The sequence below is a fragment of the Mytilinidion resinicola genome, assembly GCF_010093595.1.
Source record: "Mytilinidion resinicola strain CBS 304.34 unplaced genomic scaffold BDZ99scaffold_6, whole genome shotgun sequence".
NCBI classification, from domain to species: Eukaryota; Fungi; Ascomycota; class Dothideomycetes; order Mytilinidiales; family Mytilinidiaceae; genus Mytilinidion; species Mytilinidion resinicola.
The window spans coordinates 1,110,185-1,124,533 of NW_022985442.1; the positions used below are offsets into that span (position 1 = coordinate 1,110,185).

Genomic DNA, 14,349 nt, shown 5'->3' on the forward strand with positions numbered 1-14,349 from the left:
ACTTCCTCGGCTTCATCTAGCGTACAGTAGGACCGTGGCGGTGGTGGTTTGAGGGCCATGGTGAGTGTATTGAGGAAGTTGAGGATCAGGATGTAATGCTTTGTGGCCACGCCGCACTTGGAGAGAGCATTTGGAATTAGTGAGAAACGTAAGCGAGCGAATCGGAGGCCCCGGAGCACTCCTCCGGACCAATCAGAAGATCAGACGTAAGAAGGGTGTATACGGAGTAGAAAAGGGGTGTACACCGAGTAAATATAGGGTGTACATTTAGCAGCGCCCATACTTTATTCTTAGGTATACAGAACCCACAAAAGCCCGCCCAAAAACCCATCATCTCCCCTTCACATCCCCACAACAAAAAATCCGCAAAATCTCACCTATAAACGCCATCCTAACGCCCACATATGCGTTTGCAAAATCGCCGCTCAACGCTCAGAACGTCTTTCGCTCCCTTTCATGTGTCTCGAAGATCAAAGTACACTATAACCGCATTCCAATCCAATCAATCCGGTAAGCAGGCAGCCGTCCAGCTCCTATCCCCAAAGTCGCCATCGCTCGAAGTGCCAAAAACGCCAAAGTTAAAGAAGTGAATCAAATAGGCTGGCGCGAAGCGAAGAATCGTAGGTCTCATATTTATGCCGACGTAGGTAGGGGTTACGCAGTCATGGTCTTGCTCAAGCTTGATTTCTGCGGTGCCTGTTCTCTGCGCAGTGTACGGACGAGCGCTTCTAACTTGCGTCGTTCTTCTTGCTCGGCCTGTTTGACAATGTTAGTGAGATCAATCGGTAAAAGGTTACAGCGAGCTGGACATACCCTCAAAGCCTTCAAGCCCTCAGCTGTCCGGTCTCTCATCATCTTCCTAAAGTCCTCGCGCAGCATCCTAATGCTCGTCGCCTCGGGCGCCGCACCCGGCTGAGCCATCGGAGCACCCGGACTCCTAACGCCCAGCCAGCGCACCCGCTCGTCGCTTAGCTCCATCTCTAAGCTCTCCTTCTCGTCTCTGAGCGAGTCGATCATGGCCTCGAACCGATCGCGGTCCTTCTCGTTCTGGATCATATCCTTAGTGAGAGCTTCGTACTCCGAAGCCATGGCGCCGAGCTCCTGCTTCAGGTTGCGCTCCGTCTCACGGGCTTCGGTCTCGCTTTGCGCCGCGGCGTCGTGAGCACGACGGAGAGACTCCAATTCTGCGATTAGGGCGGCGTTGCTGGCGCCTAGCTCGTCGAGCTCTTTCTTGATCGTGGGATTTGCGGCGACTTCGGCTGCCCGTTGCGCTCGAGTGCCGTAAGCTCCATCCAGTTCTGCGCGAGCGATGGTGACCTCGGTTTGGAGTCGGATGACTTCGCCCTCTAGCTCTCTCAGCTCTTGTTCCTTGCTGGCGACAGCATTTGCGGCCTCGCTGGCATGCGCCTCGGCAGCCTCCTTCTCCGCAGTAGCAGAGCGTAGTGATACACTGAGAGACTCGACTGAGGCTGAGGCTTCAGCAAGCTCAGCACGCAACTCAGCAGCTTCGATCCGAGCATCATCTTGGAGTTCGCCGATCTGAGACTCGAGCTCGTGGTAGCGATCCTCTGCCTGGTGCCGCGCAGCTTGTTCGGCAACAAGAGCTTCTGAGTCCGCGGCGTTGCGATGTGATTCTTGGCTGTTTATATGCTCTAGATGATCAATAGCACGGCTAAGCTCACTCTCGGCTTTGGCTTGTTGAGCGCGGGCTTGATTAATTTCATCATTGAGACGGGCAAAGTCGTGCTCTTTTTGCTCATCCGACTTGCTGTTGAGTTCTCGCTGTTGCTTAATTTGTCGACGGAGAATAGCCTCTTTCTCCTTGAGCGTAGTAGCACGATTGTAAAGCCATTGGACCTTGTTAGAGAACGCGGGCAGTGAGAACTCTTCGTTGGCGTTGCCTTCTTCGTCCGGAGATACATCATCTTCGGCGTCGTGATTCGCTGCTAGCAACTGACGCCGCTGGTACTTCTTTTGACGAGCCTCTTCTTCGCCGGCAAGGATGATAGACCACAAGCCGGTTAGGGTAGCTTCGTATTGGGAAGACTGAGAATGCTGATCGGTTGACTTTGAACGGAATTCGTTCAAGTCCTCAGACATGTTGTAATGCAGTTGCTCGATGTTGTAGAATGCCTCTTCCATGTAGTTGATCTGATCCTGCGAACTGTGCCCTGATATTGCCGGAGGTGGTGGATAGTTCGCATCATCTTCTCCCTGGGCCGAGCTAATCAAGGCGTAGAGTTGGTTGTTGATACCTTCGAGTCGGCCTTCAGTCGCATTTTGGGAGTGCCTGGCCTGTTGGTGCAATTGGTTGTGCTCCGCTCCAACATCGTGCAGCGCTTGATCTAGAAAGTCCAAGTGTTGTTCGACTAACGAGCCTCTTTGGCTGTCCTGGCTGTTTGGCGCCGACTTTGGAGCTGGCGAGTAACCTTGGTTGCGCTCAGGGTTTGCCGAAACAATCAAATCCCTCAACCTATCATTGAAGTCTTCCAATCGCTTCTCTACCGAGTTCAAAGCTTGACTTTGTCGTTCAATAGCATCGTGGTCTGCTAGGGGCATATGGTGGGTGCCATTCTTCAACGCTTGCATTAGCCCATCCAGATTCTCCGGCGATCTGTACAAACTCCTCTCATCGAAATTACCATCATCTTTGGCGCGATTGCTTCTTCCATTCTCGTAGGTGTAGATGCTTGCCGGGCTATCCGGTCGGCCATTTTCACCGCCAGGAAGGGCGGAATTCCGGTCCTGGCTGCGTTTCGAGGGACCTTCGTGTGTAATTTGCAGAATTCCTGCGGTATGCCGCAATAGTTGCGTCTCGACTTGTCGCGATCGTGTTTCGAGTTGATGTAGCTCACGGCCTAGATCGTCACACTTTTTCAAGCTGGCTGCAAACTCGTCTTCTGATTTTGCAAGAGTTTCGCTGTTTCCACTGCCCGTACTGCTCCGACTGCCAAAGCTTCTCCGGTGGCTTTTGGCCGCTTCCCGCTCCTGATCTCTTCCCTTCTTCGAGTGTAGGCGGTTGAGGGATTGCGCGGCATCGCGCACCTTGGATTCGAGGGCAAGCTTGCGCTGAACAGCGTCGATGCGAGTATTGATGGTTTGTTGTTCCCTCTTTAGAGCCTCCACTTCTTCGAACGATAAGATTTCGAAGCCTTGGCTGTCAATTATAGCCGTCTCAACCAGGAGGTGCATGGCCACGGGGTCCCGTTTGAGGATTGTCGAGCTACGCTCCTGGCTCCCGCGCGTACTGTCGGGCATGTTGCTGGTTATCGGCTTCCTCTGTCCCTCGAGGAACACGTCTGGCGGAGGCACAAAGGTGTTGCTGGCATAGTGCGGCGTCCCTTGGTAGGCAGAGTCTTCGTAGGCGGGATTGGTGCCGCCCATGTACGCCGGGTAGTTGGAGGTCGGCGACGGGTAGTCGTAGGGCGGCTGGGGACTTAGGCCGTCTCCATTCGGCGCATAGGCATTGCGCAGGCCATTGCTCTGCATCTTCCACGGCTGTGCAGATGTGGGAACCCGGGTTCTGGGAGGAATGGTGCTAGGATCGCGGTTCAGTGTGGTGTACGAGGTCAAAGAATGTAGAGCGTAAAGGACAGCTGCAGGCGCGGCGACAGAGTAGGTTCACCGCGCACGACGCATGATGTATGCAGATGTGAAGACCAAAGGAGAGGCCTGAAGGGTGTGTGTCGAGTGCGAAAAAAAGGACGAGTCGCTCTGTCTTCAGGGGAGGCTGGCGGCATCCAGGGATCTCAGCCCTGCACCTGTGGAGAACGCGCTTCCTTCGTACTTGGCACGCGAGGCGGGAAAAAGTGGCATACTCAAGCAGTTCAACACCGTCTGAGGTGGCCCGGAGAGCTATGCGGTTTGTCAAAGCTGGTATTTCATAAACAACAACACCATACTAAAGGATGCGGTGCCAAGGAAGCATAGAAGTTGTGTGTGCCTGATGGATAGGAAGCTCCAAATCAGAACCCCGGATTCGTGGACTGCCAATTTCTATCTAAGGGGGCCTACCGCTTACCAAGTATGCTGCCTCATGTGTACACCTGTCTGCCACTGCTAAGGGTGCTTCAATGTCTTCGAGAGTGATAGAGTCTCTAGGCTATCTATGAGCTCTCCAAGCAGCGGCACACAGATGTACCCCGAGGCAGCTTATTCTAGAATCAGAGTGCCATCTTTTTCATACCCCGCGAGCTTGGCAGGGGAAATGCAGGTGCCAATCACGTGGATTAAATATTGCCCCGCGCTAAGGAGGTACTTCGTAGGGCCTTCACCACTTTTGACCCTCTTCGTACACGTCACCCGGATAAAGAAGGGTGTATAATTGAATTTGTAGAGCGTTGAGTCCCCCCTTCATCGAGTTTGGTTCTTGTTCTTTGCGTGGTTTTCGTTTCCCTTTTTGCATTTGTTGTTTTTCTGTCATCATCTTAAGTAAATGATCATCGTCCTGCTACTCCACCTGCTTCTGCAACGAGAAAATACTTCCATCCGAATTTCCGGAAATCATGCCGGCCCAGATGCCCACGTTCTCCAGAGACCAGGTTGAGAAGTATTTTGCTCGGATCAGGCTTCCCTCGAAGTATCAAAAGTTCGATGTTGCACAAGACAGTAATGCAGACGCACTCGCGTTCTTGAGCGTTCTCCAGAAATACCATCTGTCAGAAGTTCCGTTTGAGAATCTCAGCATCCACTATTCTCCGCATCGGCATGTCTCCATTCACGCCGACGAGCTCTACAAGAAGATTGTAGAGAGCGATGGGCGAGGTGGGTACTGCATGGAGAATAACCGCATTTTCGGGATATTGCTCAAATCCCTCGGGTTCAAGCTCTACTCTGCGGGAGCGCGTGTGAATGAGGGACATGGTTACACTGGCTGGTAAGGCTCTCAATGCTTAGTACTACCTACCACCCTTGCTCACTATCAATAAGGGGCCATATGATCAACCTGGTCTCAATCGGCGAGGACAAATATATGGTGGATGTCGGGTTTGGCCCAAATGGCGCTCTACAACCTCTTAAATTGGATCGATCAGGACTCGAATATCCACACATAACTCCGGGCTCAATCCGGCTCTCGTGGAGAAGCATCAAAGAGAACACCGATCCGGACCAGCGACTCTGGATATACGAGCACCGCATCAACGACAACGTCGATTTCGGAGAGGTCTATTGCTTCAGCGAACTGGAATTCCTGCCATGCGATTACGCAGTCATGAATTACCATACTAGCACTGGCGCCGAGTCCTTCTTCACGCATGTGATCATCTGTGCTAAACACGTGCTTGGTGGAGACGATGACGAGGAAATTGTCGGAGCGGTGATAATCCACAAGAACGGCCTCAAGTGGAGAATGCTAGGGAAGAACGAACGTGAACAGACGTTTGAGACAGAGGCAGACCGTCTCAAGGCATTGGAGGACGTGTTTAGGATCAAGTTAAGTCCGGCGGAGCGAGATGGCATTCGAGCACGGGTGACTGAGATCAGGAGCTCGATGGATTTCTGATCTGTGTAGTAGCAAGGAAGGCCTGTCTCGTGAAGTTCTGCTAGTAGTATACAGCCCCTCATATATTTGTATACACCTCTTGCCACTACTTGAGAAACGTCAATGTCCTGATGTCGATTTGGAACGACGGGTCAACATAAGTCTATGTACACATCCCTGCGGCTGATCGAGGTAGCTTAGCGAGTCGAATGGTTGTTCAAAATGATCTACTTTCATATACTTAGGGCGGCTTAACCTATCTTAATACACCCCAATTAGCGGAAGAAGGTGTATATACATATAACGAGGCATTGTAGTGGTTTGGGCATGGGCTCAGATTTGTCGCTTCACAGGCCTGACCTAATGCTGGACGGGCTCTTCACTTTTGGTGCCAGTGAATGAAACGGACTTGTACTTGAGAACATGGTGTGTTCATTGCTCCATCTTGATCTAGTAGAAACGCTTCTCCATCTGTACTAATAATTAGTCCTGGCCTTCTCGATGACTTAAACATCCAACATACCGTCCAGGGATTGTTCAGTTCGAATCCCTCTGGCGCAATGGCCTTGTCGGTTTGTCCTCTCGCGAATCCAGTCAATCGTCGATCGCGGTCCATCACTGTGTAGCTTAGCTTGCTGTTCTCGGGGCGCCGGAGGTGGTGTCATACTTTGCTAGAGGTACGTTAGCAGATGCCGCAACTCGGGGCATTTCATCACTTACCCTGTCCCATGCATCGAGTCCGCGTCTGCTCCTCTTGCTGCCGTTCTGCATATATCTGAGCTGCGCCAGACCGACTCCAGAGACGGCGAACATCTGCGTTTGCGTGAGCTTCGAGCTTCCCTTACGGAAGGGCACGGGTGAGGCAGCGTACGCCGAGCATGATCCCATAGGGGAGGAGAGCTTCAAACGGAACCCCCATGTTTGCTAGACGTCTACCGAGCGTATGTGGTGTGGGCAATGGATTGAAGTGGTTGTGAGGAGCTGCTAGTCGCTCACTTGAGGTCGCATTGGAAGTTTGGAAGCGGAGCGGGAGGTAGGCTTGGCGCGCGCCCGCAAGACCACCACGATTTCAAGGGGCACCTTTCAGTAGCCACGCCCCATCGACCTGCTATCACCAGGACCGGAACCACGTATTTACTTGTCCCTAGGCCCCTCACTGTGAGTTTGAATCGCGAAAGTGCCCCCATTCTGCCCCAGTTTCGCGCAGAACCGTGCGCGCGGCGCCGTCTCCGGCTTCACATTCACTGACAGCGCGACCGCGGCAGCTTCTCATCAGTTACACACTCCCGGAAAGGGCCTCCATCAATCTCAACCCCTCAAGCGCGGTTTCCAGTGCGCGAGAGGGCCCTTCGGCGCGTTGCGACTCCCTCCTCGACGCGACAAGACAACAGCCTGGTCTCATTGCATGACAGCACCACCGAGGTGCCAGTTGGTCGCACCTTCAATGTAAATCACGCTAGACGGATTCAATAACGCTACCCTGGAGTACCTCTCTAAACTGGCGAACGCCGTCACATATGCCATGGCTGAGCCGAGCCGGCTCTTGGGGCAGGGGACGAATGCCAACGACCTCGAGGACAGCGACCTAGACGGCGAGCACGAGGAGGACGATGTCGACATGGATGCGCAAGCTCACGAAACAACACCGGGCGGAGACACTACGGACGCAGAGGGCTCGGACGAGGATGCCGAGGGCGAAGATGATGAGGAAGCTGGGGACCCAGTTGGAGCTGTCAAGATATCTGCAAACAATGAAGCTTCCGAAGAAGAGGACGGAGAGGATGAGGACAATGACGCTGAAGTGGACATGGAATCTGAATCCGATGCCAAGCCTAGCGACAGCGAGGGTTCCGATTCGAGCTCAGAATCCGAAGCGGGAAATGAGTGGGAGGCAGCGAGCGATGCGGCCGAAGAAGTCGAAACCGAAATCGCCGATCCCAACCGCTGCGTGTAAGTGCTGTTTGCGGGTTGTGGTGAAAGGAAAAACTAATTGGCGGCAGGTTTTGTGGAGAGGACGAAGAGCACGATCCAGGCGAAGAGTTCGAAGAATATCTGGCGTGTGCCGTGTGTGGGGATAACGGTGCGTGATTTACCGGCAAGGCTGTTGGACGGATCGGGTAGCTGACATGATTTTGGTTCCTGCAGCACATCGGCAATGCGCCCGAAACGCTAATACCCTTAGGGCCGATGATGGTAAGCCTTTGTTTACTTCGCCCATCGATTCACCAGATTCACTGACGCATATATAGACGCCGAGCACTGGCGGTGCCAAACCTGTGTAGAAAATGGGCTTGAAGAAGACACCAAACACAGTGCAGAGCCCACAAGTCGTCGTAGGTTATCATCAGTGCCCAAACTTGCACGAGATCTCCTGCCTGCACACCGTGGTGTGGATAAGCCAGGACAGCACTCCGTGTTCAACGATCTGATATTGCCCGACGACCCCATGGATGGGTCGCGATCTCTACGGAAACGCAAAGCATCGAACGAGGAAGAGCCAGCACCTGTTCGGCCACTACGGAAGAAGCGCAGGCCGTCAGAAGAAATATCTGACGATGAAGCCGTCGATGCGTCACTAGCCGCATCGTCCCCTCGCGCTGTAAGAATTGCAGTGTCTGAGGCTATTGAGACTGACGATGGGCATCACACAGGGGCCGAAGAGACATCGCCGAAGCGGTCATCGCGGGCTCGTAGCTCGAGGTCTAAAGTAGAGAAAAAGCTGTTGGCATGGACTGTGGACTCTCCCGGCGTCAGCCTAATTGTTGCGTTTCACCTGGACAATGAACGCCTCCAGAAGATCCTGTCAACCAAACCCAAAAAGAAACGCATCCGCGATCGATCACGCAAAACGCAGCAAGTCGTCCCTGAAGAGCCGGAGGTATCACACTACCCTGCTATACAGAACCACTATGCCACGCCGTTCTATGCACTCGCTGAGAAGGACGTGGATGAGACGAAGAATAAACCATATGGTGGCATTCTCTCAGAAGCGGATGCAGACACATCTAAGACGTACCCCGGTCCAGCTGATCGAAAGAGGTTTGAGGAGGCTCGACAAAAGGCGGAAGAAGATTGGAAGCAGAAACAAGTTGCTCTCTATGGTATCCCGGAAGCTTCCAGTCGAGCCCACAAGGTGTCGGGGCCTCCAAGCAAGATCAAATGTATCAGCTTTGGTGGCTGGGAGATCGACACATGGCACGCAGCGCCGTATCCCGAAGAGTATAGTAAGAACAGGGTGCTCTATATTTGCGAGTTCTGTCTTAAGTACATGAACTCGGATTACGTGGCATGGAGACATAAGGTCAATTAGTCCCTATTCGTAACTTAGAGCAGTGCTAACTTCTTTCAGTTAAAATGCCCATCCAAGCACCCTCCAGGCGATGAGATTTATCGCGATAAACAGTTCAGCTTCTTCGAAGTCGATGGTCGCAAAAATCCTGTCTACTGTCAGAACCTTTGCCTGCTTGCCAAACTCTTCCTGGGCTCAAAGACGCTCTACTACGATGTGGAACCATTCCTCTTCTATGTTATGACAGAGAACAACGACTTTGGCTGCCACTTCGTGGGCTATTTCTCCAAAGAAAAGCGGCCGAGCTCGCTCAACAATGTCTCCTGCATCCTTGTCCTCCCCATCCACCAGCGCAAAGGATACGGCCAATTCCTGATTGAGTTCTCGTACTTGCTCACTCGCAAGGAGGAGAAAACGGGCAGCCCGGAGAAGCCCCTCAGTGACATGGGTCTTGTCACCTACCGTAATTACTGGCGCCTCGTCCTGTGTAATGAACTGAAGGACCAACGCGACCCTATCAGCATCACGACGATCTCTAAGCGTACTGGCATGACGCCCGACGATATTATATCTGCGCTCGAAGGTCTCCGTGCTCTAGTGCGGGATCCTATCACCAAGACATACGCCTTGAGGCTCGACTATGCCTTCTTCAAGCAGCATGTTGAGAAGGCCAACGCACGCAATCACCCACGAGTCAAAGAAGATTCTCTTGTGTGGACTCCATATGTTATGAGCCGCAACAACATCTCTCAATACGAAGATGGCCCTGCCATTCACACGGTCCAGCCGCGCGACGAGGAGCAGGAAGACGGCGACCTGGTACCAGAAGAGGGCGTCCAGATGGCCCTGGCCAAGCAGGTCAACGGCTCAGCCGGGGGAGCTTCCCGTCCCATGTCTAACACAGGCTCACAAGACAACGAAGCCGATGACGGAGACCCCATGACCCCGTTTCTAGATTCTATTGCCGTGTCGACACTCGGCACACCCCTCGCAAACGGCAATGGCAACGCTGCTACACCCCCTACAGTAATCGCCGCATATCGCATCCCGCCCACCCGCTTCGAAGTCTACCCTCCTCCTCCGGGTATGCCAGCTCCTAAGCGTCGTGCTGGTCGTCCCTTCGGAGCTCGCCGTCGCCCCAGCACACCAGCTAAGCGCAACAGTGTCAACGTCACCCCACTCCCTATGCCGCTTGGAAACTCCACGCAGATATCTCCATCACGCAATGGCACTGGCAAGGCTATGGGCAAGGCTTCGCCGCTGCTCAATGGCGTAAGCAATGGAGTCTCCACGCCATCTACGACCGTGAGGAGGACTCGTAGTAAGCTCCATGAATCCGTTAATGGGCTTGGCTTTGAACTTAGCCTAGGTCTAGGGGAGACACCCGAAGACGAAGGAGGCGAAGTCCGAGTCAACGGGACAAGTGCCGCGAGTGCGAGTCCCCGAACGACTAGGGGGAGAGGGAAAGTCATTGAGATGGAAGCTGACGAAGACCTCGATGCAGAGGGCGAGGAAGAGCCGTTGGATATGGTCATGGCGGATGCGTGAACGCAGTCTTTTGACATGGGTCTTTGCTTATACCGCAGCGATTTAGGCCGGTCGTTCTGCTGGATACGTGTACGATTCTTGAAGGTATGGTGTCTCGGCTCGGCTTTTGGTGCTGGGTGTCTACGGCGTCTCTCAGTCTTAGACAGACTTCTCTGCTTCTCCTCACCCCTTTCATCTGGAGGACATTGGGCGGATGGGAAAAGGATAGCGGGCTTGCGTTGCCGAATACCTTCTAATCTGCATGGCGTTGCATAACCTAGTTAATCCGGCCCATAATTGGATAGGTAGTAGTTCGTAAATAAAGTATCGAGGCAGTAACTCACATGCTTTAACCATCGATATTCCTAAAGGCTTGAAGGATAGCATTTAAGTATGGATATTCAGCCAATCAAAAGTGCTGAACACCTGCACAACGCTTCCTCGCTTACACGCAAGCGGTAAGTCTACGCGAATGGTCGTTAGGCCGCCCGTTGAAGCTAATGCAAGCTTATCACGATCCACCTGCAAACGTCACGTTTATCCCGTCCGCACACTGTACGGACTTCCTCCATTTATACCATCACCTTGCTCTCTAGCCTCGCCAACAAATTCCGAGAGTCTGTATAGACCTTCAAATCAGGCTTCAGACTCGTCACTATCACTCACAGCGGGGTTCTTTGTTGCCAGATCACCGCTGAACACTTTCCCTTCTGACTCAGAAACATGCTCCCCATCCTACCTCTCTTCCTCATCGTTTCCATCTCCTACCTCGTCTACACGTTCCTTATTACCCCCTTCTTCCTCTCCCCTCTCCGCCACCTGCCCGCCGCCCACTGGACTGCTCGCTACTCCTCGCTATGGATAAACCTTCAACGGTACCGCAGCCATGAGAATGCGGCGATCTGGGGTGCTCACAGACATCTTGGACCGATTGTTCAATTGGGGCCCAACGAGGTCAGTGTGAATTGTATTCAGGGGGGTTTGCGAGAGGTGTATGCGGGCGGGATGGAAAAGCCGCCTGGCGAGGCGGGGTTTTATAACTTCTTTCAGAATTTTGGGTGAGTCTGATTTGTTGAGGTTTCATTGCTATATGATGCCAAGGCTTCTGTGCACTCTAAATCAGTTCTTTTCTATCTCATCACAATCTTCTCAAACAGTTTTCATTGGTAAATATGGTTGTCATACATGCTATATTCTATGTTCTATTTCAAGACCTCTCGATACTGTCGCTCTGCCTCTTGCCCCAATTCATCCCCCCCAAGTCCTCCCACCCCTAACTAACACCCCTCTCTCTCTCTCAGCATCCCTAATATGTTCTCCACCTCCCCCACCCGCCCCCACTCGCACCGCAAACGCCTCATCAGCAGCCTCTACAGCAAAACCACCCTCGCCACCTCGCCCGCGCTCGCCGCCCAAACCTCCCTCATCCTCTACACCCGCCTCCTGCCCGCCCTCTCCGCCACCCAACCCACCGGCGGCACGCTCAACATCTACGCCCTCCTCAGCGCCGCCACCATGGACATCGTCACCGCCTACCTCTTCGGCCTGCGCGCCTCCTCCACCTTCCTCCTCGACCCCGCCGCGCGCGACCGCTTCCTGGGCTGGTACACCTCGCGCCACGGCTTCAGCTTCTGGGGTCAGGAGCACCCGACCCTCAGCGCGTGGGTGCATCGCTTCCTCGGCATCCGCCTCTCGCCCGCGTTCGTGGGCGAGGCGAACGCGGCGATCGAGGCGTGGGCGCTGGAGATGTGCGACACCGCCGCGCAAGCTAGCAGCCCTCGCACGATTGGAAACGAGAAGGAAAAGGGGGAGGGGCAAGGGGTCGCAGACACGCCGACCGTGTACGCGACGCTGTACGCCGCCGTCGCCACCCCACCCCCTTCGTCCAAGGAAGCGGTGGTAGCCGTGGACCGCACCGCGCATCTGACCACCGCGTCCGAGCTGCTCGACCACTTCGCGGCGGGCTTCGACACGAGCGGCATCACGCTGGCGTACGCGGTCCACGAGCTCTCCTCGCGGCCGGCGCTGCAGGCTGCGCTGCGCGCGGAGTTGCTGGGGCTAGAGCCGCCGATCATCCCGGCGTCTGCGCCTGCGCTGCCGAGCGCGAAGGCTGTGGATGCGCTGCTGCTGCTGCACGCGGTCGTGTGGGAGACGCTGCGGCTGCATCCTGCGATTCCGGGGCCGCAGCCGCGGGTCACGCCGGCGGGGGGGTGCAGGTTGGGGCCCGAGGGGGTGTGGGTGCCGGGGGGCGTGAGGGTGAGCGCGAGCGCGGGGTTGTTGCATGCGGAGGAGAGCGTGTTTGAGCGGGCGGGGGAGTGGAGGCCGGAGCGGTGGGCGGAGGAGGGGACGGAGAGGAGGCGGGAGATGGATCGGTGGTTTTGGGCGTTTGGGAGTGGGGGGCGGATGTGTGTTGGGAAGCATTTGGCTATTCATCGTGAGTGTGGTGTCTTTCTATGCTTTTTTTTGGGGGGGGAAGGAGTGGGGGAAATGATGGGGCTTTGCTTGCCTTGTTGAGGTTTGTGTTGCTAACAGTGGATTTACAGAAATGAAACACATCCTCGCGGCCATCTACTCGAATTTCACCACTAGCATCGTCAACGACGAGGGGATCGAGCAGCGCGATGCGTATACGGCGCCGCCGACGAGCGATGAGCTGATCATCACGTTGGTGCCTGTGTCTGCGGGCTAGTGCAGTGCTGCTTTAGAGAGTCTGTCAGTCCGTCAGTTAGGCAGTGCCACAGTCGGTGGATCAGTGTGAAGCGTCTGTTACTAGTATACAAGCATCTCTTTGTCCGGAGGTGACACTGAGACGGTCAGTGCAATAGCGTTGGCGGTAACCATCAGCTGATAGACAAATGGGAAGTGGAGCATAGCAGATGATGAAATGGATGATAAAAATAGGCATTCAGATTACTATTCCTGGATTGAGTAGGTGTGCTATGCGTCTTTTCTAAGAGAAGGAATGCATCTAAATATCCAGAAAAGCCATGCGTGATGTCAATGACAGGTCTCTAGACTCCCATCACTTCAGATAAAACAAAGTCAGCCACGCTAATCTTATCTCACCTCCGCACTCTCTTGCTGATCACTGCGAGCCAGTCGGTCCTCTTGCACAGACGCTGCCAGGTGGTCAGCCGCCGTGATTGGGCGTACCGGACTTGAGCGTGGGCCTGGGTCCTCGAAGTGACCACTCTCGAATCACTCCGATCAGACCGCGGCAACTCGTGACCATCCACACAAGCCGATCCGTCCAGTTGCCGCCCCCGCTAGAGAAGACGAACTTGACGGTCTGCTGCGCCAGCCACTGAACAGCTGCGTTATCGCCCTGCTGCAGCGGAGTAGAGCCCGCCCCGGCTGCAGTTGACACAGCTACGCAGCGCGACTCACAAGGGTTAGGCTTAGATCTGTGGCGAAGAGTAGGTCCGTTTTGAGTTGCTAGTGTGTGGGGCATAAAATGCGGATGCGGACCCGCAGGGGTGCTTTGGTCGTCGTGTGCCTGTCAGTGTCGACGAACCGAACGCCTGTGAGGGCCCGCTCGGGTGGCAGATGTCCTCCTGCATGCTGCGTCGTCCAGGGACGCCGACGGGCAGAGGGAATGAATATGCTGCGGTGTCTGCTGAATATGGCCAAGGACGTACATAGCAGATCGGCCTCGTGGTGGACAGGCAAGGGCGCCTGGTTTGTTGTGCATGCAACGGCTTTTGCGCAAGCGCGACAGTCGGCGATTTAATGGTCTCGGTGCTGCAGAGGGTGAGGGAGTGGGATAGTCCAGATGCATGTTAGTGGGGAGTGAGTCGTTTGGGCACAAAAGACTTTTCTGCCATTTCAGTCGGAGACGAAGAGAGATCGGGCAAGCCGAGCGCAGGGGAAGATGTGGTCTAGGGTTTTGCTGCTTAGTAGCTCGGGGGGTCTCTCTCTCTCTTGCAGAATGGATATTGACTTGTTGAAGCCCTTTTAAGAGAAGCGGTGTTCAGGCCACTTTTTGCTTGCAATTCGCATCGACGCTATGCTGTTTTAGGTGCTGGAGACATGTACGAGGTGAAACGTGCTT

The 14,349-nt window shown here is 54.4% G+C and overlaps 5 protein-coding genes across 5 annotated transcripts; 3 read left to right on the forward strand and 2 right to left on the reverse strand.

Moving 5' to 3' along the window:
* Positions 1 to 347: 347 nt before the first annotated feature.
* BDZ99DRAFT_413104 (uncharacterized protein) lies at positions 348 to 3,578 on the reverse strand. The gene is made up of 2 exons (XM_033716679.1): positions 814 to 3,578; positions 348 to 756 (listed from the first exon to the last, which is right to left on the reverse strand). Exons 1-2 carry the CDS (start codon positions 3,487 to 3,489, stop codon positions 655 to 657), a joined length of 2,778 nt encoding a protein of 925 aa, XP_033579367.1. The 5' UTR covers positions 3,490 to 3,578; the 3' UTR covers positions 348 to 654.
* Positions 3,579 to 4,283: 705 nt separating this feature from the next.
* Positions 4,284 to 5,679, forward strand: BDZ99DRAFT_413107 (cysteine proteinase). Its single transcript, XM_033716680.1, has 2 exons — positions 4,284 to 4,876; positions 4,930 to 5,679. Exons 1-2 carry the CDS (start codon positions 4,506 to 4,508, stop codon positions 5,501 to 5,503), a joined length of 945 nt encoding a protein of 314 aa, XP_033579368.1. The 5' UTR covers positions 4,284 to 4,505; the 3' UTR covers positions 5,504 to 5,679.
* Positions 5,680 to 5,932: 253 nt separating this feature from the next.
* BDZ99DRAFT_486961 (uncharacterized protein) lies at positions 5,933 to 6,401 on the reverse strand (the record flags this gene model as incomplete). The annotated part of the gene is made up of 4 exons (XM_033722809.1): positions 5,933 to 5,953; positions 6,006 to 6,100; positions 6,199 to 6,295; positions 6,354 to 6,401. 4 exons carry the CDS (start codon positions 6,399 to 6,401, stop codon positions 5,933 to 5,935), a joined length of 261 nt encoding a protein of 86 aa, XP_033579369.1.
* Positions 6,402 to 6,870: 469 nt separating this feature from the next.
* BDZ99DRAFT_439527 (uncharacterized protein) lies at positions 6,871 to 10,656 on the forward strand. Its single transcript, XM_033717658.1, has 4 exons — positions 6,871 to 7,432; positions 7,483 to 7,566; positions 7,820 to 8,783; positions 8,832 to 10,656. The coding sequence occupies exons 1-4, from the start codon at positions 7,005 to 7,007 to the stop codon at positions 10,317 to 10,319; spliced, it is 2,964 nt and encodes a 987-aa protein (XP_033579370.1). The 5' UTR covers positions 6,871 to 7,004; the 3' UTR covers positions 10,320 to 10,656.
* Positions 10,657 to 10,999: 343 nt separating this feature from the next.
* Positions 11,000 to 13,321, forward strand: BDZ99DRAFT_439529 (cytochrome P450 monooxygenase-like protein). Its single transcript, XM_033717659.1, has 3 exons — positions 11,000 to 11,356; positions 11,600 to 12,732; positions 12,842 to 13,321. Exons 1-3 carry the CDS (start codon positions 11,022 to 11,024, stop codon positions 12,985 to 12,987), a joined length of 1,614 nt encoding a protein of 537 aa, XP_033579371.1. The 5' UTR covers positions 11,000 to 11,021; the 3' UTR covers positions 12,988 to 13,321.
* The last annotated feature ends 1,028 nt before the right edge of the window (positions 13,322 to 14,349 follow it).